Genomic DNA, 15,498 nt, shown 5'->3' with positions numbered 1-15,498 from the left:
CTTCTTTTTTTTAGGGAGTGAACACAAGATAAACAGGGATCGTATGGTGTACAATGGTCTTACAAACTACAGTCCGAAATCCACCTTGTCCCATGGCCTGAGTGCATCAACATCCAATCTTACTTACGATTGTCTGAGAAGTCTGGGATCACAAGTAGTTGGCTACCATTTTTGTCAGGCAGATAATAATGTCACCTGTCTGGTGCCCGAGTTTGTCCACAGTCTCGCTGCTCAGCTATCTCAAGCTCCACAGCTCGCCGCCTACCACGAAATGCTCCTGCAGGATCCACACTTACAACATGTGCTTAGTCTCAAGGAGTGTGTGCAAAATCCTTCAAGTGCTTTCATTAAAGGAATCCTGGATCCTTTAGAATCTTTGAAGGAACAGGGCAGAATTACTTCAGACAGTTGTTTGATTGTGATAGACTCTCTGAATGAGGCAGAGTTCCACAAGCCAGATTATGGTGACACGATAGCTTCATTTCTGTGTCGCCACGTTGAACAGTTTCCTTTGTGGTTGAAATTGGTGTTAACTGTTCATTCTTCCTTGGTGGAGATCACAAAAGACTTGGGTTTCACAACTATTTGTATTGACCGAGACCAAAACAACGACCTTATAGGAAAAGACCTGATAGATTATGTGAACCATAGAATTGAAACAAGTCCTAGTATTGGAAATAATATATCACTGAATGGTAAACTAGAACAATCGACACAAGTCAAATTCTGTCATCATCTACAAACTCTTAGCAAAGGGTCATTTTTGTTCTGCAAGATGACCCTGGACTTGATAGAAAGAGGACACCTGGTGCTTAAAAGTTCAAACTACAAAATATTACCCATGAACATTTCTGAAGTGTTCCTATTACATTTTAACTTGAAGTTCCAAAGTGTGAGGTCATTTGAAAAGGTGTCTCCTATTTTGGTTGTGTGTTTGGCGACTCTGTATCCGATGAATCTTGAGGAGATCTACTACACCATCAACTCTGGCTACACCCAGCACTTTCTGCCGTGGGAGGAGTTCACCCAGCGGATGAGCATGCTGCAGGGCTTCTTGTTTCTGCGTAAAGACTCCACCTACATGTTCTTTCACCCTGCCTTCAGGGAGTGGCTTATCCGCCGCGACGAGGCAGACAATCCAAAGTTTCTCTGTGATCTTCGGTGAGTAGTTTATATCCACTAACCACTCTTCTTCCTCATCTTCCAGTTTTTCTATCAATAGGGAGAAACAATTTTTTTTTCTGCTTTATACACACATTTAGAAAAAAAACAAGAGAGCATGTGTCCTTAATAATCTTAAGGTGTTTTTTTTTCTTCATCACATCAATAACAGTATTCAATTTGTTGTCCTCCTACTCACTCATCAGCTGTTGTATATTTGGAAAAAAAATCTTTTGTAAATACACCTCATATCCCTTATACCTGATGTATGCTTCAGTGATGTATTGACAATCCTTCCCTAGCTGATATAGAGTTTTTTTTTATATATAAAATGCTGTAATATGAATTATGACGTGTTTATATACTAATATAACATTTGATGCTGTTGTATTCTGATTGGTCCTATTTTTTTGTTTTTGATTCCTTCAGTGGTGCCGAATTTGACCCAAGGTGAACACATAGCTTAATATTCATGTATATCTACGTTTTTGGGTTCTTCCTTTTCATTTGTGGTTACCATGGATACTAAACTGGCTACGCGATTAATTTGATACTTTAACTAGTACTTTGAATTGATTTTGTAGTCAGTCTTTTTGATTTATCATTTGCTAAATCTGCTGAATATAACGACCAACTAAACTGCATGATACCAGCCTTATTCATAGAAGTCTGCATTTTACCCAGAATGCACTTTTTCCCTATGTTGATTCTGTTTGCTTACTGGTTTCTTTTTATTTATTTTTTTTTCATCGTCACCATCATTATCATTATCACAAATTATGTATCCTTATCAATACATCTGTACTTAAACATTAGATCAACAAATCACAACATGTATTGTCAGTATGTAATTTTGCACCAAAAACTATATAACTAATGGGGTCTGTTTAAAAGGTCATTGTGTCCATTCAGTCAAAAAAAAAGAAGGTTTTTTGGTCTTTTAGTCTGTTTTAATCAGTATTTAAGTTGTGATTTCTTGCCTAATAATTTTCTGCAGTCTCACTGTCAAAATGTCGTCCTTCATAGTGTGACTCTGTGCAAACTAGATCTCCTCAGAGCTACTTCGCTTGCTTGACAATCACAGAGAGTAAAACATGTAGACGTTGGAGGGGTGAGGCACCATGCAGTGTCAGCTGCTCTGCTAATGGGGAAAATGATGATACAACAAACTATATATATAAAACTAGAAATCTTAATGTTGTTACTTAGTGTGGTGTATTTTTGTCATGTATTATAATCTTGCATAAATGGGAATTTAGTCTTAGAACATATATATAGATATAGGTTCTGGGAAATGAGATTGTAAATTTTCAAGAATTTTTTAGATAATTCTTCTTTTTTCAACATTTAAAAAAAATATATATATGCTTTTTGTTAAGTCATTTGTATCTTTTTTTGTACTAAAAAATCATGCAGTTGAAATCTAACAGGAAAGTTTTCTTTCAGACTTGGCCATGCTTTGATGTCGTTCAAGCTGTCAAGGATATCCGCCCCACTGAACCCTGATAAAACCATAGAGTTAGGGCACCACATTCTGAAGGCCCACATCTACAAAAATGTCAGCAAGCAGCGTGGCTACTCCTCCCGTGACATGCAGGCTTACTGGATGGCCCTCAGCTCTGAGGGCCTGAACGCTGCCCTCGCATCTCACCGCAACCTCTTCTCTCCTAATGTCAAGGTTGGAAATTAATGTTTCAATTGATAATCATACTGAAAAATAAATGTTCAGTCTTAGAAATCATCACAACTAATGAATCTGATGAATTCAATATTGCCATTAGTTTTATTTTTAAGTTTGTACTGTATATTTATCAATATCGCAAGAACATATTGTATATTAGGGATGTCAAGGAATATTTTTCCTAAAACAAGAAAAACCATTGCCAAAAAATGTGCAAATGACAAATGTCTAGTGCTTTACAAGTTGACTGTTTGTTATAGGTCAGTCGACTGATCTTATTGTCGGGGGCCAACCCCAACATGAGAACCCCGTACCAGAACAACTCGCCGGTCCTGTGTATTGCGGCTATGGAGGGATTCACGGACATGGTGTCCCTGCTTCTGGAGTTCAGTGCCAGTGTGGACGCCGTCTCAGACAGTGGGATGTCGGCTCTGTGTTATGCTGCCAGTGCTGGACACACGGAGATCCTAAGGATGCTGTGTCAGAGGAATGCTCGGGTAAGAAAACTTTTAGACCTATAAAGATTTTAGCAGTAATGTATTGGCCCCCAAAAAATGTATACATTTGCACTTGTCACAGATGCTGTCTAAATATGCAAATCTTAATGTAACTTTAATTTTCTTCTTTGTTGATAGCTGTCACATGTAGATAAGAGTGGTCAGTGCCCAGCTGTTCATGCCGCCATGCATGGCCATTTGGATGCCCTCATCTTCCTTCTGCAATGCGATTGGTCAGAATATGATGGTCAGCTGACTAAAGTGGAGGCCATGCAGCAGGCAATGGTAGCTTCTGCTGCCACAGGACACACAAATGTAGGTGCTTTGCATGTTGTCTTACTTTAAACTATGAAATGAATGATAACTTATGCATATACTTGATATAACTATTTGGTATAACTATTTGGAAGCTTGTGTTAAAAATACCACACTGATAATTGTATGCAGCTAAAATTAAATTTTGTCAATTTTTCTCCCTTAGATCATTGACTTCCTATTACATAACTACTCTGCAACATCTGATGGATTTGGAATCAACTACTGTGATACTTTACTGGGAGAAACAGGTATGATCCCCATTACTCCTTTCATTACTCAAAATCAGCTGAAAATATTTAAATAATCTTCTTTGAATATGGTATTAAAGTTTGATCATCTTGCTCTTTTTTTGTAGCATTGACGGCATCTTGTAGCCATGGTTTTAAGGATGTGGTCCTATTTCTGATAGACCAGGGAGCCAGTCTCCACCAGCCAAACAACAAATCCCTGACCCCACTGTTGTGTGCTGTGGATGCTGGTCACTGGAATGTGGCCGACCTACTTCTTGGAATGGGATCCTCCTTGGAACAGACAGACAAACATGGGAGAACACCTCTTATGATAGCAGCATACAAAGGCCACATTGGAGTATTAGAGATGCTGTTAGCTAGAGGTAATATATTTCATTTTGAATGAAAAACAAATGTGTAATACTGTAAAATTCAGTTACTTTTTGCAGTGTTTAGTGTTTAGCGTTTATCATCGAAAGCAGTTTCCACTTGTATGTAAATAGGTACATGCAGTAATGTGTGAAATCAAATCCAGACAAATCTGTTGAATAATCATTTTTCTCTAAATATTGTATACGCTGAATATACAATGTAATGGATTTACAATAATAAATGAGATTGTGATTTGCATTATTTAAATATGCACAAAATTCATGCTTTGGTTTGCCTATTATTCAGGGAGCTCCCTGCATCAGGTGGACAAGGAAGGTCTGACTGCCCTGTGCTGGGCCTGTCTGAAGGGACACCACCACATCATACAGACCTTGTTGGACAAGGGAGCTAATCTCCATCATGTAGACAGAAGGGGGAGAACTCCTCTCCAACTTGCAGCATTCCATGGTGATGCTCAAGTGGTAAGATTTGCATTCAATATTTCTAAGATTGATTTCCTGAATAAAAGTATCTTAGAATTTAATTCAATGTTTCGAAAATTTAAACATTTTGGCATTTTTTTTAGGTGCAATCTTTATTGGAGAGAGGAGCCCAGATTGAGCATGCAGACCAGAACGGGATGAGGGCGCTGGATCGAGCCATAGACAGGAGGAACACAGCCGTGGTGGTGTGTTTCCTGAAGAAGGGAGCCAAGCTGGGACAGACCACCTGGGCCGTAGCAGCAGGAAAACCAGACATACTGATACTGCTGCTCAACAAGTTGATGGAGGATGGAAATGTGCTGTATAAGGTGAGAAGTCATATAGGTTAGAGTGTTACTGTGGTCTTATAAGCCAACTAGGTGTTTGTGTGAAGAATTGGTGTTCATGGTGAAACAGACAGAAGGAAAAGCTACCTGTTTATTGAACTATTTGTGTTGTAATTTGAGCTAAATGTGGATATTTGTTTTTGTCTTTACAGAAAAACCGTATTCGAGAGGCAGCCCAGCGATACCAGTATGCTTTGAAGAAATTTCCAAATGAAAATGTGGTGGAAGACTCAAGAACCTTCAAAGACCTAAAATTGAACCTGCTCCTCAATCTTTCCAGATGCAAAAGGAAACTTAATGTAAGTTGCATATCTGGACACTCAGAGGGTGTTAATTTTAATGTAATTAAATGCAATAAGATTGTCCTAATCAGTTAAATGGAATCATTTGACAAAGAATACTGTAAAAAAAAAAAAACAATTAACAAAAACTTATAACAAAAAATCATTCTGAGAATAAGATACACAAAAAATTAATGACTATTGTACTGAAATTCAAAAGTCATGAAAGAAACATATTTATTAACAAATTAAAACATTTTGAAATTGTTTTCCAGGACTGTGTATCAGCGATTGATCTGGCCACACAGGCACTGCAAATAAAAAGTAAATGCTTTGAAGCATACTATGCAAGGGCTCGGGCGAAACGAGACGACAGGTTTGTTTATGATGCATCATGATCACCCATTTTTAATTACGTCAAAAAATAATGAAGAGTTTGAATCAGTTTTATCTGTACCTGAATTTTAGTGAATATTTAACTTCTATTGCAGACAATTCTCTTCAGCTGTTGAGGATTTAAAAGAGGCTTTAAAGTTAGCTCCCAGCAACCGAGAATTACAAAGATTACTGACCAGAGTACGTGATGAATGCACAGAGCAGGCACGCTATGAGAACCTTCATGGAAGTCAGTCCAATGTAATGGATCGGGGCGAGAGAAGAGCAGAGGAAACGGCTCTATAGAAAAAATACCAGTATCATATGGACAATGGGATACAAAACCAACTGCTTGTGACGTGATCAAATTCATAGCTTTAAGTCCATTTTTAGAGTCATATTTCAACATACATATTTTTGGAAAATGAAAATGTGATGCTATGATTTAATTTGTGGTATTGGGAGAGTGAAAGAATATAATTTTGATAAAGCACATTTTGTTGAAAGATATGTCTGTAAACCATGAAGTGGTTGTGACCGATTGGTGCTGAGTTTGTTCTGTAAACTTGATGGACTCCTGTCTTCTTTGTTGTTGAGTGCTTTTGATTTAATCCATGTATAGATCATTTTTTTAAAAAAATGTGTTTGAAAGAAATGGCATCATTCTGTGTTTATCAGCATCATTCATTGCATACTGTACATCATAGTGTTTTCAAAGTGTTTAACTCCAGTTACTGTATATTTGTACCATGAGTTATTGGTTGAATGTACAAAGTTATTGCTGTTTTGAGTGAGAGATAGTGGGGAGAAATGTGACAAAGAGAGACAACTTTAAGAACTTTAGTTAGGTGTTTTGATTGTTGGCCCCATTGTCTCAGGAACAAGCATGGAACATTCCAGTAGGTGTCCATTCTCATGCTACTTTCACTTTCATTTAGATCTTGCTAAATGCAATTTTCATATGTATAAAATATTCTATTTGAGTATTTCAGTGTATATAGTGTACATAAAAATGCTGTTATGAAAACATTGTAGCATCAATAATTTAAATCATTTTATCATTTCTTTGCCATGAACAAGTGCAATTAGCGAAATGACTACTAATTGTGTCATTTTTTTATCAATAAATAAATTGAAGAAATTGTTTTCTTTTCTCTTTCTTATATTTATAAACATAACACTATATTGACGAGTAATAATGTCAAACAGATTAATCATACATATAATTGTGTAATTTATGCTCAAATAATGACGTATACAATAATTGGGGTGTAATTAAAAATGATTAAAAAAAAGTTAATATACAGAAAATGTTCAAATTTAGGTATAAATATTTGAAATATAACTAGAATATAATAAATCACAAACTAAGTTTAGATACGTCAACTGTTCAAATTAGTCATAAAATAAGAAAACAGTAACGTTGAATGTTTGCACACTTGGGTATAAAAATATACATTAGGTTTATGATGGTTATATATAATATTTCAATATCAAACTAAATGTAGTTTATGAAGCCTACTATTCTGATATATGACTGGAAAAGACTTATAACTAAATAAAAACGTCTACCAAAAAAAAAGTTTCTGGGACCTCTGAAATTTTTTTTTTAAATCTTCTCTTCTTCAGGGAGTTCAAACTGTCCGGGGATTATCTCCCCTGTTTTCACTACCCTTGCCTCGGCCGTGAGCTCAGTTCTACCAAATATCATCCTTACATTGACAGAGCGATCATCCGCACCGACAGGAACGCTGACCTCAAATTTTCCAATATTTTCGCAATAGTCCACATAAAACGGGTCATCCTCTGTCGAGGTGTAAATACTGAATGAAACTTCCGTCGTTTGTGGGGTTATTGGAAGGTAAGATCTCTCGCCCTGTGCTTCGTCGACAATTAATTCATCACCTTTCTCCACGTGTTTATCGAATATATCAGTACAGTAATCCTCTCCATCAATGATTTCCCTTTTGGATTCCATGTGGATTTCTGGGTCAAATTCAACATTTGTGGCTACGCCATAGGTGTATTTTGCAATACGGGAGTCTATGGCCTTTGGATTACAGCCAAACAAAACTGCTCCACGTAGAACGGCCAGACCAGCTTCTTGTGGAACTATGATCTGGCAATTCGGAAACGCCCTCCGAACCACATCCTGTAATATGTTTGACTCGGAAAACCCGCCAACCATTAGGATCTTATTGACACCTTTGACTTTGGGTGACTGGAACAACTCCTTCACGTGTTTGACGATTCCATCGCAAGCTGGCTTAAAAAAGGTTTCAAACGTCGGCAAATCTATTCTAACCTTATCTGTTTTCCAGAGAATATGATCTTTGTATGTAGATTTGTTGACAAGCGTGGTAAGGTCTGTGTTCAGAGTTTCTTGGCATTCGTCGGTAAATGTTACGGGAATTTTCAACGTGATAAATGAATCTGAGCTGTTTCCTTTTCCACATTTGCGTTTCTTGATTTCAAAATCCCTGAACAGTTCGATGTAGTCCCCAGTGAACTTGTGGCAGTAGCCTTCAATCATTCCCTCCGTCACTATCTCCGCCAGAGCGCTTTTGAAGGCCATGTCCACACTGGTTCCACCCCAGTCGCCGCCACTCGCTCGGTCTAGTTCCTTCAGGTGTCCATTTGGTTTGACTTCATGTACGGTTATATCCACTGTTCCCCCTTTTAAATAAATATGTAATGTAGATGTACATTTTGTTGTTAAAAAAAAGGTTACTATTTTAAAGAGCGAAACTTGGTTTCAAATTTACCATTTCGCCATTACCATGGTTTCAAAAAGCAAGAATTTCCAATTATTTTGTCTTTTGACATGGTTTCATACATGTAACAACATATTCATGTTGCATATAACGACGCTTTTTCTAATTTGATATACTGTTGCAAGTATTAATCTTAAGATTACGTTACCATGTCAACTGCTTGTTTTCACATCAAAATATATCAATGTTTGCAATGACTACGTAAAGAATATTGGTAACTGCTTGCCAGGGCCACTGCATAAAATTGACATTAAAACCATTTCAACGAGTGCTTGTACGTGAATCCTATATACTGACCCCCAGCGTCCAGTACCAGGTACTTGCTCCCTGGCTGGAAGGCGCTGATTGTGTTGGTTCCCTCCAGTTTCTCTACGGGAAGATGTTTGCAGTAGATAGAGGCCGCCTCTGGTTCTAATGCAATCATCAGCTGATGGCCAGGTATACCCGCCTAATTAAAAAAACAGAAAATCAAATGTACATGTAAAGTACCAGTTTGTCATGTTAATATTATATGATACGTCTTTGATTCTTTGCTTTATATACCTCTTGTGCTGCTTTTCGCATGAATAGTTTAGCTGTGTCATCCCAAATTGCTGGAACAGTTAGAACCCATAGGATGTCATCATTCTTCACAATTTTCCCCTTGGGTTTTTGAGAATCCAGCAGATGATCCTTTAGATATCGTATAGCATGGGTAAAAACTTTTACAGCCTGTATTTCTCGTCCCCGTATATCTGCAACCGTTGTATCTACTGTCAATTTCTGTAAGAAAGAGAGGAAAACACAAATGATGTTCAAAATATATTTGAGACTTGAGACAAATGAGTCGTGATTGGGGCAAAGAAACCACATGCGAAAATAAAGAGGAATTGAGGGTGTAAGGGAATCTGGACCAACGAACAGATATATTCAATTTACATAGTTAAGTAACCGCCGAAAAGGAGGCTTGAAGCATATTCCCCTTTTAACTAAATCCCCTCTTAACCCTTAACCCTTTTTTGAAAAAAAAAATTGCCTGGATTCATGCATGTAAACTTTGTTGTTGTTGTTTTTTTTCAGATATATATATATTCCTTCTCGTACCTTTGTTCTGACTTGGTCGTAGAGCATCATCTTAAATCGTCGGAAGTAGAAATAGTCCTCATGTTCCCCATTTTCTGACAGTTCTGCGTAAGTGGTTTCAGCATCGAAACCGAAATCAACCATTTTCTCATCTTTGTCCAATAAAACAGTGGTTGGAGTCTTGTATGAAATCAAGCTCCCATCTGAAGAACGCCAGTGGGGGACATAAATTTTTGATAAGTCATCTTGTAACTCGCCTCTAGCGGCAAAGGCATACCCAGAAAAGGTTGTTCCGAAGTCTATGGCAGCCAAGAAAAGTTTATCCGGTAAAGAAACAGCCATATTCAAATTGGCGGACAGCCTCTATTAGAAATTGATAATTAAGTTTGTTCTTAATTTAATTTTAACAATTTCATGCCTAATTAATTAACGAATAACAATTATAATATTCCTATCAAATAATATTATCAAGCTACAAAAACATAATATGAATAAGTTGCCGAATACTACTACTACTACTACTACTACTACTACTACGAGAGAGAGAGAGAGAGAGAGAGAGAGAGAGAGAGAGAGAATGTTCACTGTATTCTTTTTTAACATCCTTTTCAAAACGAAAGTACTTCTTCAAAATGTTGATTTTACCCAATTTTGGGGTTTTGTTTTTAAAATGCACGATGTTAATTAAAGAAAATTGATTTGTCATACAAAAATGAATAAGAACATTACCTTCGATATCCTGGGTCACAAGTATATGTACAGTTAAAGGACATGGGACAACATGCATTTGGTTTGTCCTCAGGTATACCGTATGTCGTAAATATATAAGTTTATTACTCTGTATATATACAGAGTTATCTCTCGTTTTAGGCTGTTTAAAATTAATTCTACGTTTAACATAACATGAAAATTTAAAACCTACGAGGGAGGGAGGAAAAAAATAAACAAACAAAAATTTCAAACAAGTGTGTATTTATTGAAAGTCACCCATTCAGTTATTAATACATCAACACTGTCATAAAATACATATGGTAGAATTCAGTCCATGTTCATTTTTGCATTTTCAAGGCATATACTTTTGTGTAATTTATGTTGATATCCCTTCTGTGGGTACATCATGTATACTGGACGAGAAGTGGAGTGACTTGCAAGCACATCAAGTGGTACATCCAATGGCTTTACATCAACATAGCAACAGAAGGGAAAACTTTCTTTTCAGGGAAAATGTTGCGCAACACATGTGATTCACAGATTATCTACAATCAAAATAATGACATTATTTCATACATTTTCATAATGACACATTTTAAAATTTAACACATCAGAGTTGTGTTGTAACATTCACTGTACCTTCTTCTAAGAACTCAAGACAGGGTTCTTGAAATAAATTCAATTTCTCTCTGTTCTTCCACTTTAGCTGGGACACCTGTTAGTTTCTTCCTATTATATATTGTGAAAGAATGAATTATTATTCCTGAACATGTTATTAAAAATGTAGATACATTTCAAATAAAAGGGATTTGCAGTCATTATACTGTCAAAACTCTTGTCTAAATCAGTAAATTATGCTGACTTAATGCATAGCTTCACTTCAAGGTAGTATATCCATAATTATTATATTGTAAACCAAATATCAATTGGTAGTTCGCACACTGAAATCTTAGTATGATTTTATATGGTCATTCACCTTTGAAATTGGTCAAAAGTTAAAAAGGAACAAATTTATCACATCTTGAAGCTAACATTGAAGTCTATGGAGATAGGTATAATTTTTTTAAGTCTTTTTATATCTTTTTAGTACAGTGGTGGTAAGAAATTGCTTAAGCTTTCCTCTTCTTTAAAGAAATGCAAAAACTTAACCGTGTACATTTTGAGTTTTTGTTAAATAAAATGGGTAGTCATTTCAGTTGCTGATGGACCACTTAAATAAATACATACAACAAACCTCGTTTTTGCCTTTTTGGGTGGAAGTTGGTTCGGCATGGTTCAGGCTCTGTGACTTGCCAACCGCCATTAATAATCTCGAAATAAGATTTTACTGCCAACTTCGATCATGTGTTTGTCTGATCCATTATTGTTCTGTTTTTTTACTTTGATAGTGGCATAAACTCTCATTTTCTTTGTATTGTCAAAACTGAATACCTCAATGCTGTCTTTGAGCATGTTTTTTTTTCTCATACAGGATGTATAATTCAGTCGCTAAATGAAAACCCAAACCGGAACGAGTTTTCAAATCCGGATTTGTTTGTTTTTTCAAAACGACAATTTCGCCGAAACCTACGCGCGCGGGTTATGTTAAACGTAGAATTAATTTTAAACAGCCTTATAGGTAAAAATTCCACATTTCTACGGAAGCTTACGGAAGCCCATTGAGGCCAGCAGAAACAATAATTTCTTTTGCGTTTAATCGCAATCTTTTGCGTTATATCGCAATAAGTTTTGCGTTTAAATGCAAAAGTTTGCGATTAAACGCAATAGCTATTGCATTTAAACGCAAAGAACATTGCGTTTTAACGCAAAGGTTTTCGTTTAAACGCAAAGTTTTGCAAAAACGCAAAAGTATTGCGTTTAAACGCAAAAAAATATGCGAATAAACGCAAACATTTTTGCGATTAAACGCAATAATTTTGCGATTAAACGCAATAATCGTTGCGTTTAATCGCAAAAGGTATTGGGTTTAAACGCAATAGTTATTGCGTTTTATTGCAAAACAGTTTTTGAATGTAAACATGACTTTTTATTCAGACCAAAAGAAGAGGTTTATGTTTTCAGGACAGACTAATGTTATGCCACAATCATCCGTCAATCTGTCCATCAAACGCAATGTTAGACATTTCTCGCTTTTCTCGTCGAGCTCTCTCCTCTATTGCTAATGGTTTTACATATTGTTTCTCATAAATCGAATCTTAATTATTCAATGAAATCAAATAATCCGCACATACACTGTTTAACTGCCATCCATAATGCTTTATTATTATATAATATCATTGTCAAATGAAAGTGAAAATGTTAATCAATATGACGGACTGATTTGGCATTTATTGTAATTCTTATATCACTGATTTGAATAAGTCATATCACCTATTCAAAAAGTGATAGCAGTTATTAGAATAGGTATTATCACCTATCAATCACCTATTTATCTTATATCACATATTTGAAAACAAAATGAAACAGGTATCACTTTTTGAGTTTGAATAGATGAAATCACCTATTCAAATAGATGATTTTACTTTTTGAAAAGGTGATATCACCTATTCAATTTGGTAATATCTTGGAAACAATAAATTTTCATAGTATAGCCATCAATGCAACTGTTTGTGCAAGTTCCATTTGTTTTAATTTGTCACGCGAATCGACATGTCTTCATTAAAAAGGCCCCTTAGCATAATGCTCTAAGCGAAGGAGTCATTTCCGTTTTTTCAATTCAATTGTTTCTCACAGTCTAGATACCAAGTATCCGGCAAGCAAACATCACTGGTGCATCCGTCAATAGCATTTTTGCATGTCATCTTTTAGGAAGAATTTGGAAACAAATATAAGTAAAGACTAATTTTTTCTCTTGTATTTATTTAAAGCGCAATCCTTCTTTTCAGGATACGTTTGCTTAGAAGTGCCTGGTGCTTTCAAGTTATGACAACTTTCATTATCAGATAATCCAAGTGAAAACCAGAAACTGAGTCTTTGTGATGTGTCAAGTTGTGTCATCAAATCACGGACTCGGTACGTATACTAGGTGTATATATAAGCAAATGAATTAATTGCAATTTAACGCAAAAATCAGTGTACTTAATCGCAAAATCATTGCATTTAATCGCAAAATCATTGCGTTTAATCGCAAAAATTAAAAAGTCTCAGGATGCTCAACATAGATCTAGACCCATAGACCCGTATACCCATAGATCTACTTCAAAATTTTAAATATGATTTAATTTGAGTTTAGCTATAAAGTATGTTGAAATTAGAGTTTACCGATTTCTTAATACAGAGCTATTCATCTCATTGAGATTAGTATAATCTATACATTATTATTATTACTATTACTATTATTATTATACAAAATTTATAAAGCGCCATATATAATTTTTATTTTCTCCCTCGTTTCACTCCTCCGAAAATAAATCTTTTCTTGTCTAATTCAAAAAACAACAACAAAATGAAATAGGTTAGGTGCGTTCGTTACAAGATCGCATTTAATAACAATTAGACACAAACGTATATATAAAATAATTGCATACCATATAAACAAACATGTAAATTGTGCAATACAGTGTACAGGGCGGGCAGGGAGGGATACTATCAACTCCTTACAACCTTGTAACGAACGTCGCAATGACCAAAATCATGCATGAAAAACTATTTATACTACGCGCCAAGTCACTCGTGCGTGACGAAACTACTAATAATAGAATAAAGATTTCCGTAATGTCGTAAATCAAAAAACGTTAAGAAATTCATTTATTTTCTCCCTCGTTTCACTCCTCCGAAAATAAATCTTTTCTTGTCTAATTCAAAAAACAACAACAAAATGAAATAGGTTAGGTGCGTTCGTTACAATATCGCAAATAAACAAAGGTGTAAATTAGACTAAACAAATTTATAAGCCCAAATTCATCGAAACTTAAAGTTTTTTCTGAATGCTGTCGTCGATATACCCATCCTTAGCTTTATCAGAAGTTCAACGCCCATGTACTTTAAGTAATCTATCTGGAACGTTATTGTTCGAAGCAGCAGTGGCACCCCCACTTCTTAAACTATGTAAAGAAAATTGTGAACCGTCAAGGCCAATGTTGCTGAGAGCCGATAACAGAATCTCTCTTGCTCTGGTGTAAGACAATGGTTTAGATGCATTTACGACTTTAAAACCCCCCAAAGATTTCTTGTAAGTTATAGCTGTAAACAAATAGTCACTTGCAGAAACATTCAGTTGCAATAATGAAATATATTTTCTCAACCAAAAAATGGGACACATATCATTTCCAGTTTTTGCAATAATAACTACATTTCCTCTTCTGTAAATGTCAGTTTTGCTTTTAGGTATATTAATTTCTATGTAAGCTTCTTTCCATTTGATATCACACAACCGAATGTTTGATAATTCGCTGAACCGCAAAAATCCCGAAAATCCTAATAAGCACATCAAGAAAACTCTCAACTTCAATGCATTATCTGGATCCTTTTGGTACTCCCCCTTAAGCTTTATAAGAATGTCAATGGTTATTGGTTCTTTCTTATTAACTGGTTTCGCAAGAATTCGTTTTCCACCTTCAAGAGTAAGCTTTAGAAATTTTTCCTCACACGGATTAATACATGAAGCTTGAGAATGAATCCAATTTATGCTATAATAAAATGCTTCTAGCACTGACGATGACACTCGTTGTTGTACAAGACTGGTCAGAAAAAGGGAAACTGTAGCTACTGAGGCTGGCAGTGGTTGAAAATTGTGCTGCAGACACAAGACTTTAAATCTTTTGAAATAACCGTCATATTTTTGGTTTGTTGCGTTGGACTTTGCACTTTTAATAACACCAGGCAAGAGATTCACAAAAACGCCAAGTTGGGGATGTTGTTTAAACTTCAAGATGTCTTGCCAGTGGCCTTGACGGTTATGCAATGTCTGTAAATACATCAGAATAATAACTGATTAATTATGACATTAAAATAAAATAACAATAAATATGATTAACGTATATTTGGCAATACAGTAATACCGTTAATATATACAAATCTAAATAAGAGAAAACGGTCATCTCTTTATGATACAGTCCTTCACTTTTTCATATGTTTATATATAAACAAGCTTAAGAGAAAACAGTCATCTCTTTGGGAGCACAGTCCTCCACTTATAAACGTATATACAAACAAGAGAAACAGTCATCTCTTTCAAAAGCACAGTCATTCATCGATGTAAATTAGGT

General features: G+C 35.6%; 2 protein-coding genes across 18 annotated transcripts in view; one reads left to right on the top strand and one right to left on the bottom strand.

Annotated features, from left to right (window-relative positions):
* Positions 1-6,886, top strand: part of LOC128193000 (protein TANC2-like) — a 48,387-nt gene extending 41,501 nt beyond the window's left edge. For 16 of the 17 annotated variants that reach the window (XM_052817199.1, XM_052817356.1, XM_052817282.1 and 13 more), the window contains 12 exons: positions 15-1,161; positions 1,591-1,611; positions 2,608-2,839; positions 3,103-3,339; positions 3,478-3,654; positions 3,821-3,905; positions 4,013-4,270; positions 4,566-4,741; positions 4,846-5,070; positions 5,241-5,387; positions 5,645-5,745; positions 5,861-6,886. In XM_052817199.1, the coding sequence (XP_052673159.1) occupies positions 15-1,161; positions 1,591-1,611; positions 2,608-2,839; positions 3,103-3,339; positions 3,478-3,654; positions 3,821-3,905; positions 4,013-4,270; positions 4,566-4,741; positions 4,846-5,070; positions 5,241-5,387; positions 5,645-5,745; positions 5,861-6,050 (2,996 nt within the window). In that variant the 3' untranslated portion in view covers positions 6,051-6,886. The remainder of the gene's footprint in view (positions 1-14; positions 1,162-1,590; positions 1,612-2,607; positions 2,840-3,102; positions 3,340-3,477; positions 3,655-3,820; positions 3,906-4,012; positions 4,271-4,565; positions 4,742-4,845; positions 5,071-5,240; positions 5,388-5,644; positions 5,746-5,860) is intronic. The other variant, XM_052866606.1, reaches the window with a different exon arrangement.
* A 148-nt stretch (positions 6,887-7,034) lies between these two features.
* Positions 7,035-10,428, bottom strand: LOC128155736 (heat shock 70 kDa protein 12A-like). The gene is made up of 5 exons (XM_052817617.1): positions 10,310-10,428; positions 9,602-9,943; positions 9,062-9,280; positions 8,816-8,966; positions 7,035-8,420 (listed from the first exon to the last, which is right to left on the bottom strand). Exons 2-5 carry the CDS (start codon positions 9,920-9,922, stop codon positions 7,354-7,356), a joined length of 1,758 nt encoding a protein of 585 aa, XP_052673577.1. The 5' UTR covers positions 9,923-9,943; positions 10,310-10,428; the 3' UTR covers positions 7,035-7,353.
* Positions 10,429-15,498: the final 5,070 nt, after the last annotated feature.

This window comes from Crassostrea angulata, chromosome 1 (genome assembly GCF_025612915.1).
Source record: "Crassostrea angulata isolate pt1a10 chromosome 1, ASM2561291v2, whole genome shotgun sequence".
Classification (NCBI taxonomy): Eukaryota; Metazoa; Mollusca; class Bivalvia; order Ostreida; family Ostreidae; genus Magallana; species Magallana angulata.
This window is presented reverse-complemented; position numbering and strand designations above follow the sequence as displayed.

What these genes read in the sequence shown, in the direction of transcription:
- LOC128155736 (XM_052817617.1), bottom strand. Translation starts at nt 9,922, where the DNA reads ATGGCTGTTTCTTTACCGGATAAACTTTTCTTGGCTGCCATAGACTTC. An exon ending in TGCGAAAAGCAGCACAAGAG is followed by an intron (nt 8,967 to 9,061) that starts GTATATAAAGCA and finishes TTTTTTAATTAG; the next exon opens with GCGGGTATACCTGGCCATCA. An exon ending in CCTGGTACTGGACGCTGGGG is followed by an intron (nt 8,421 to 8,815) that starts GTCAGTATATAG and finishes TTTATTTAAAAG; the next exon opens with GGGGAACAGTGGATATAACC.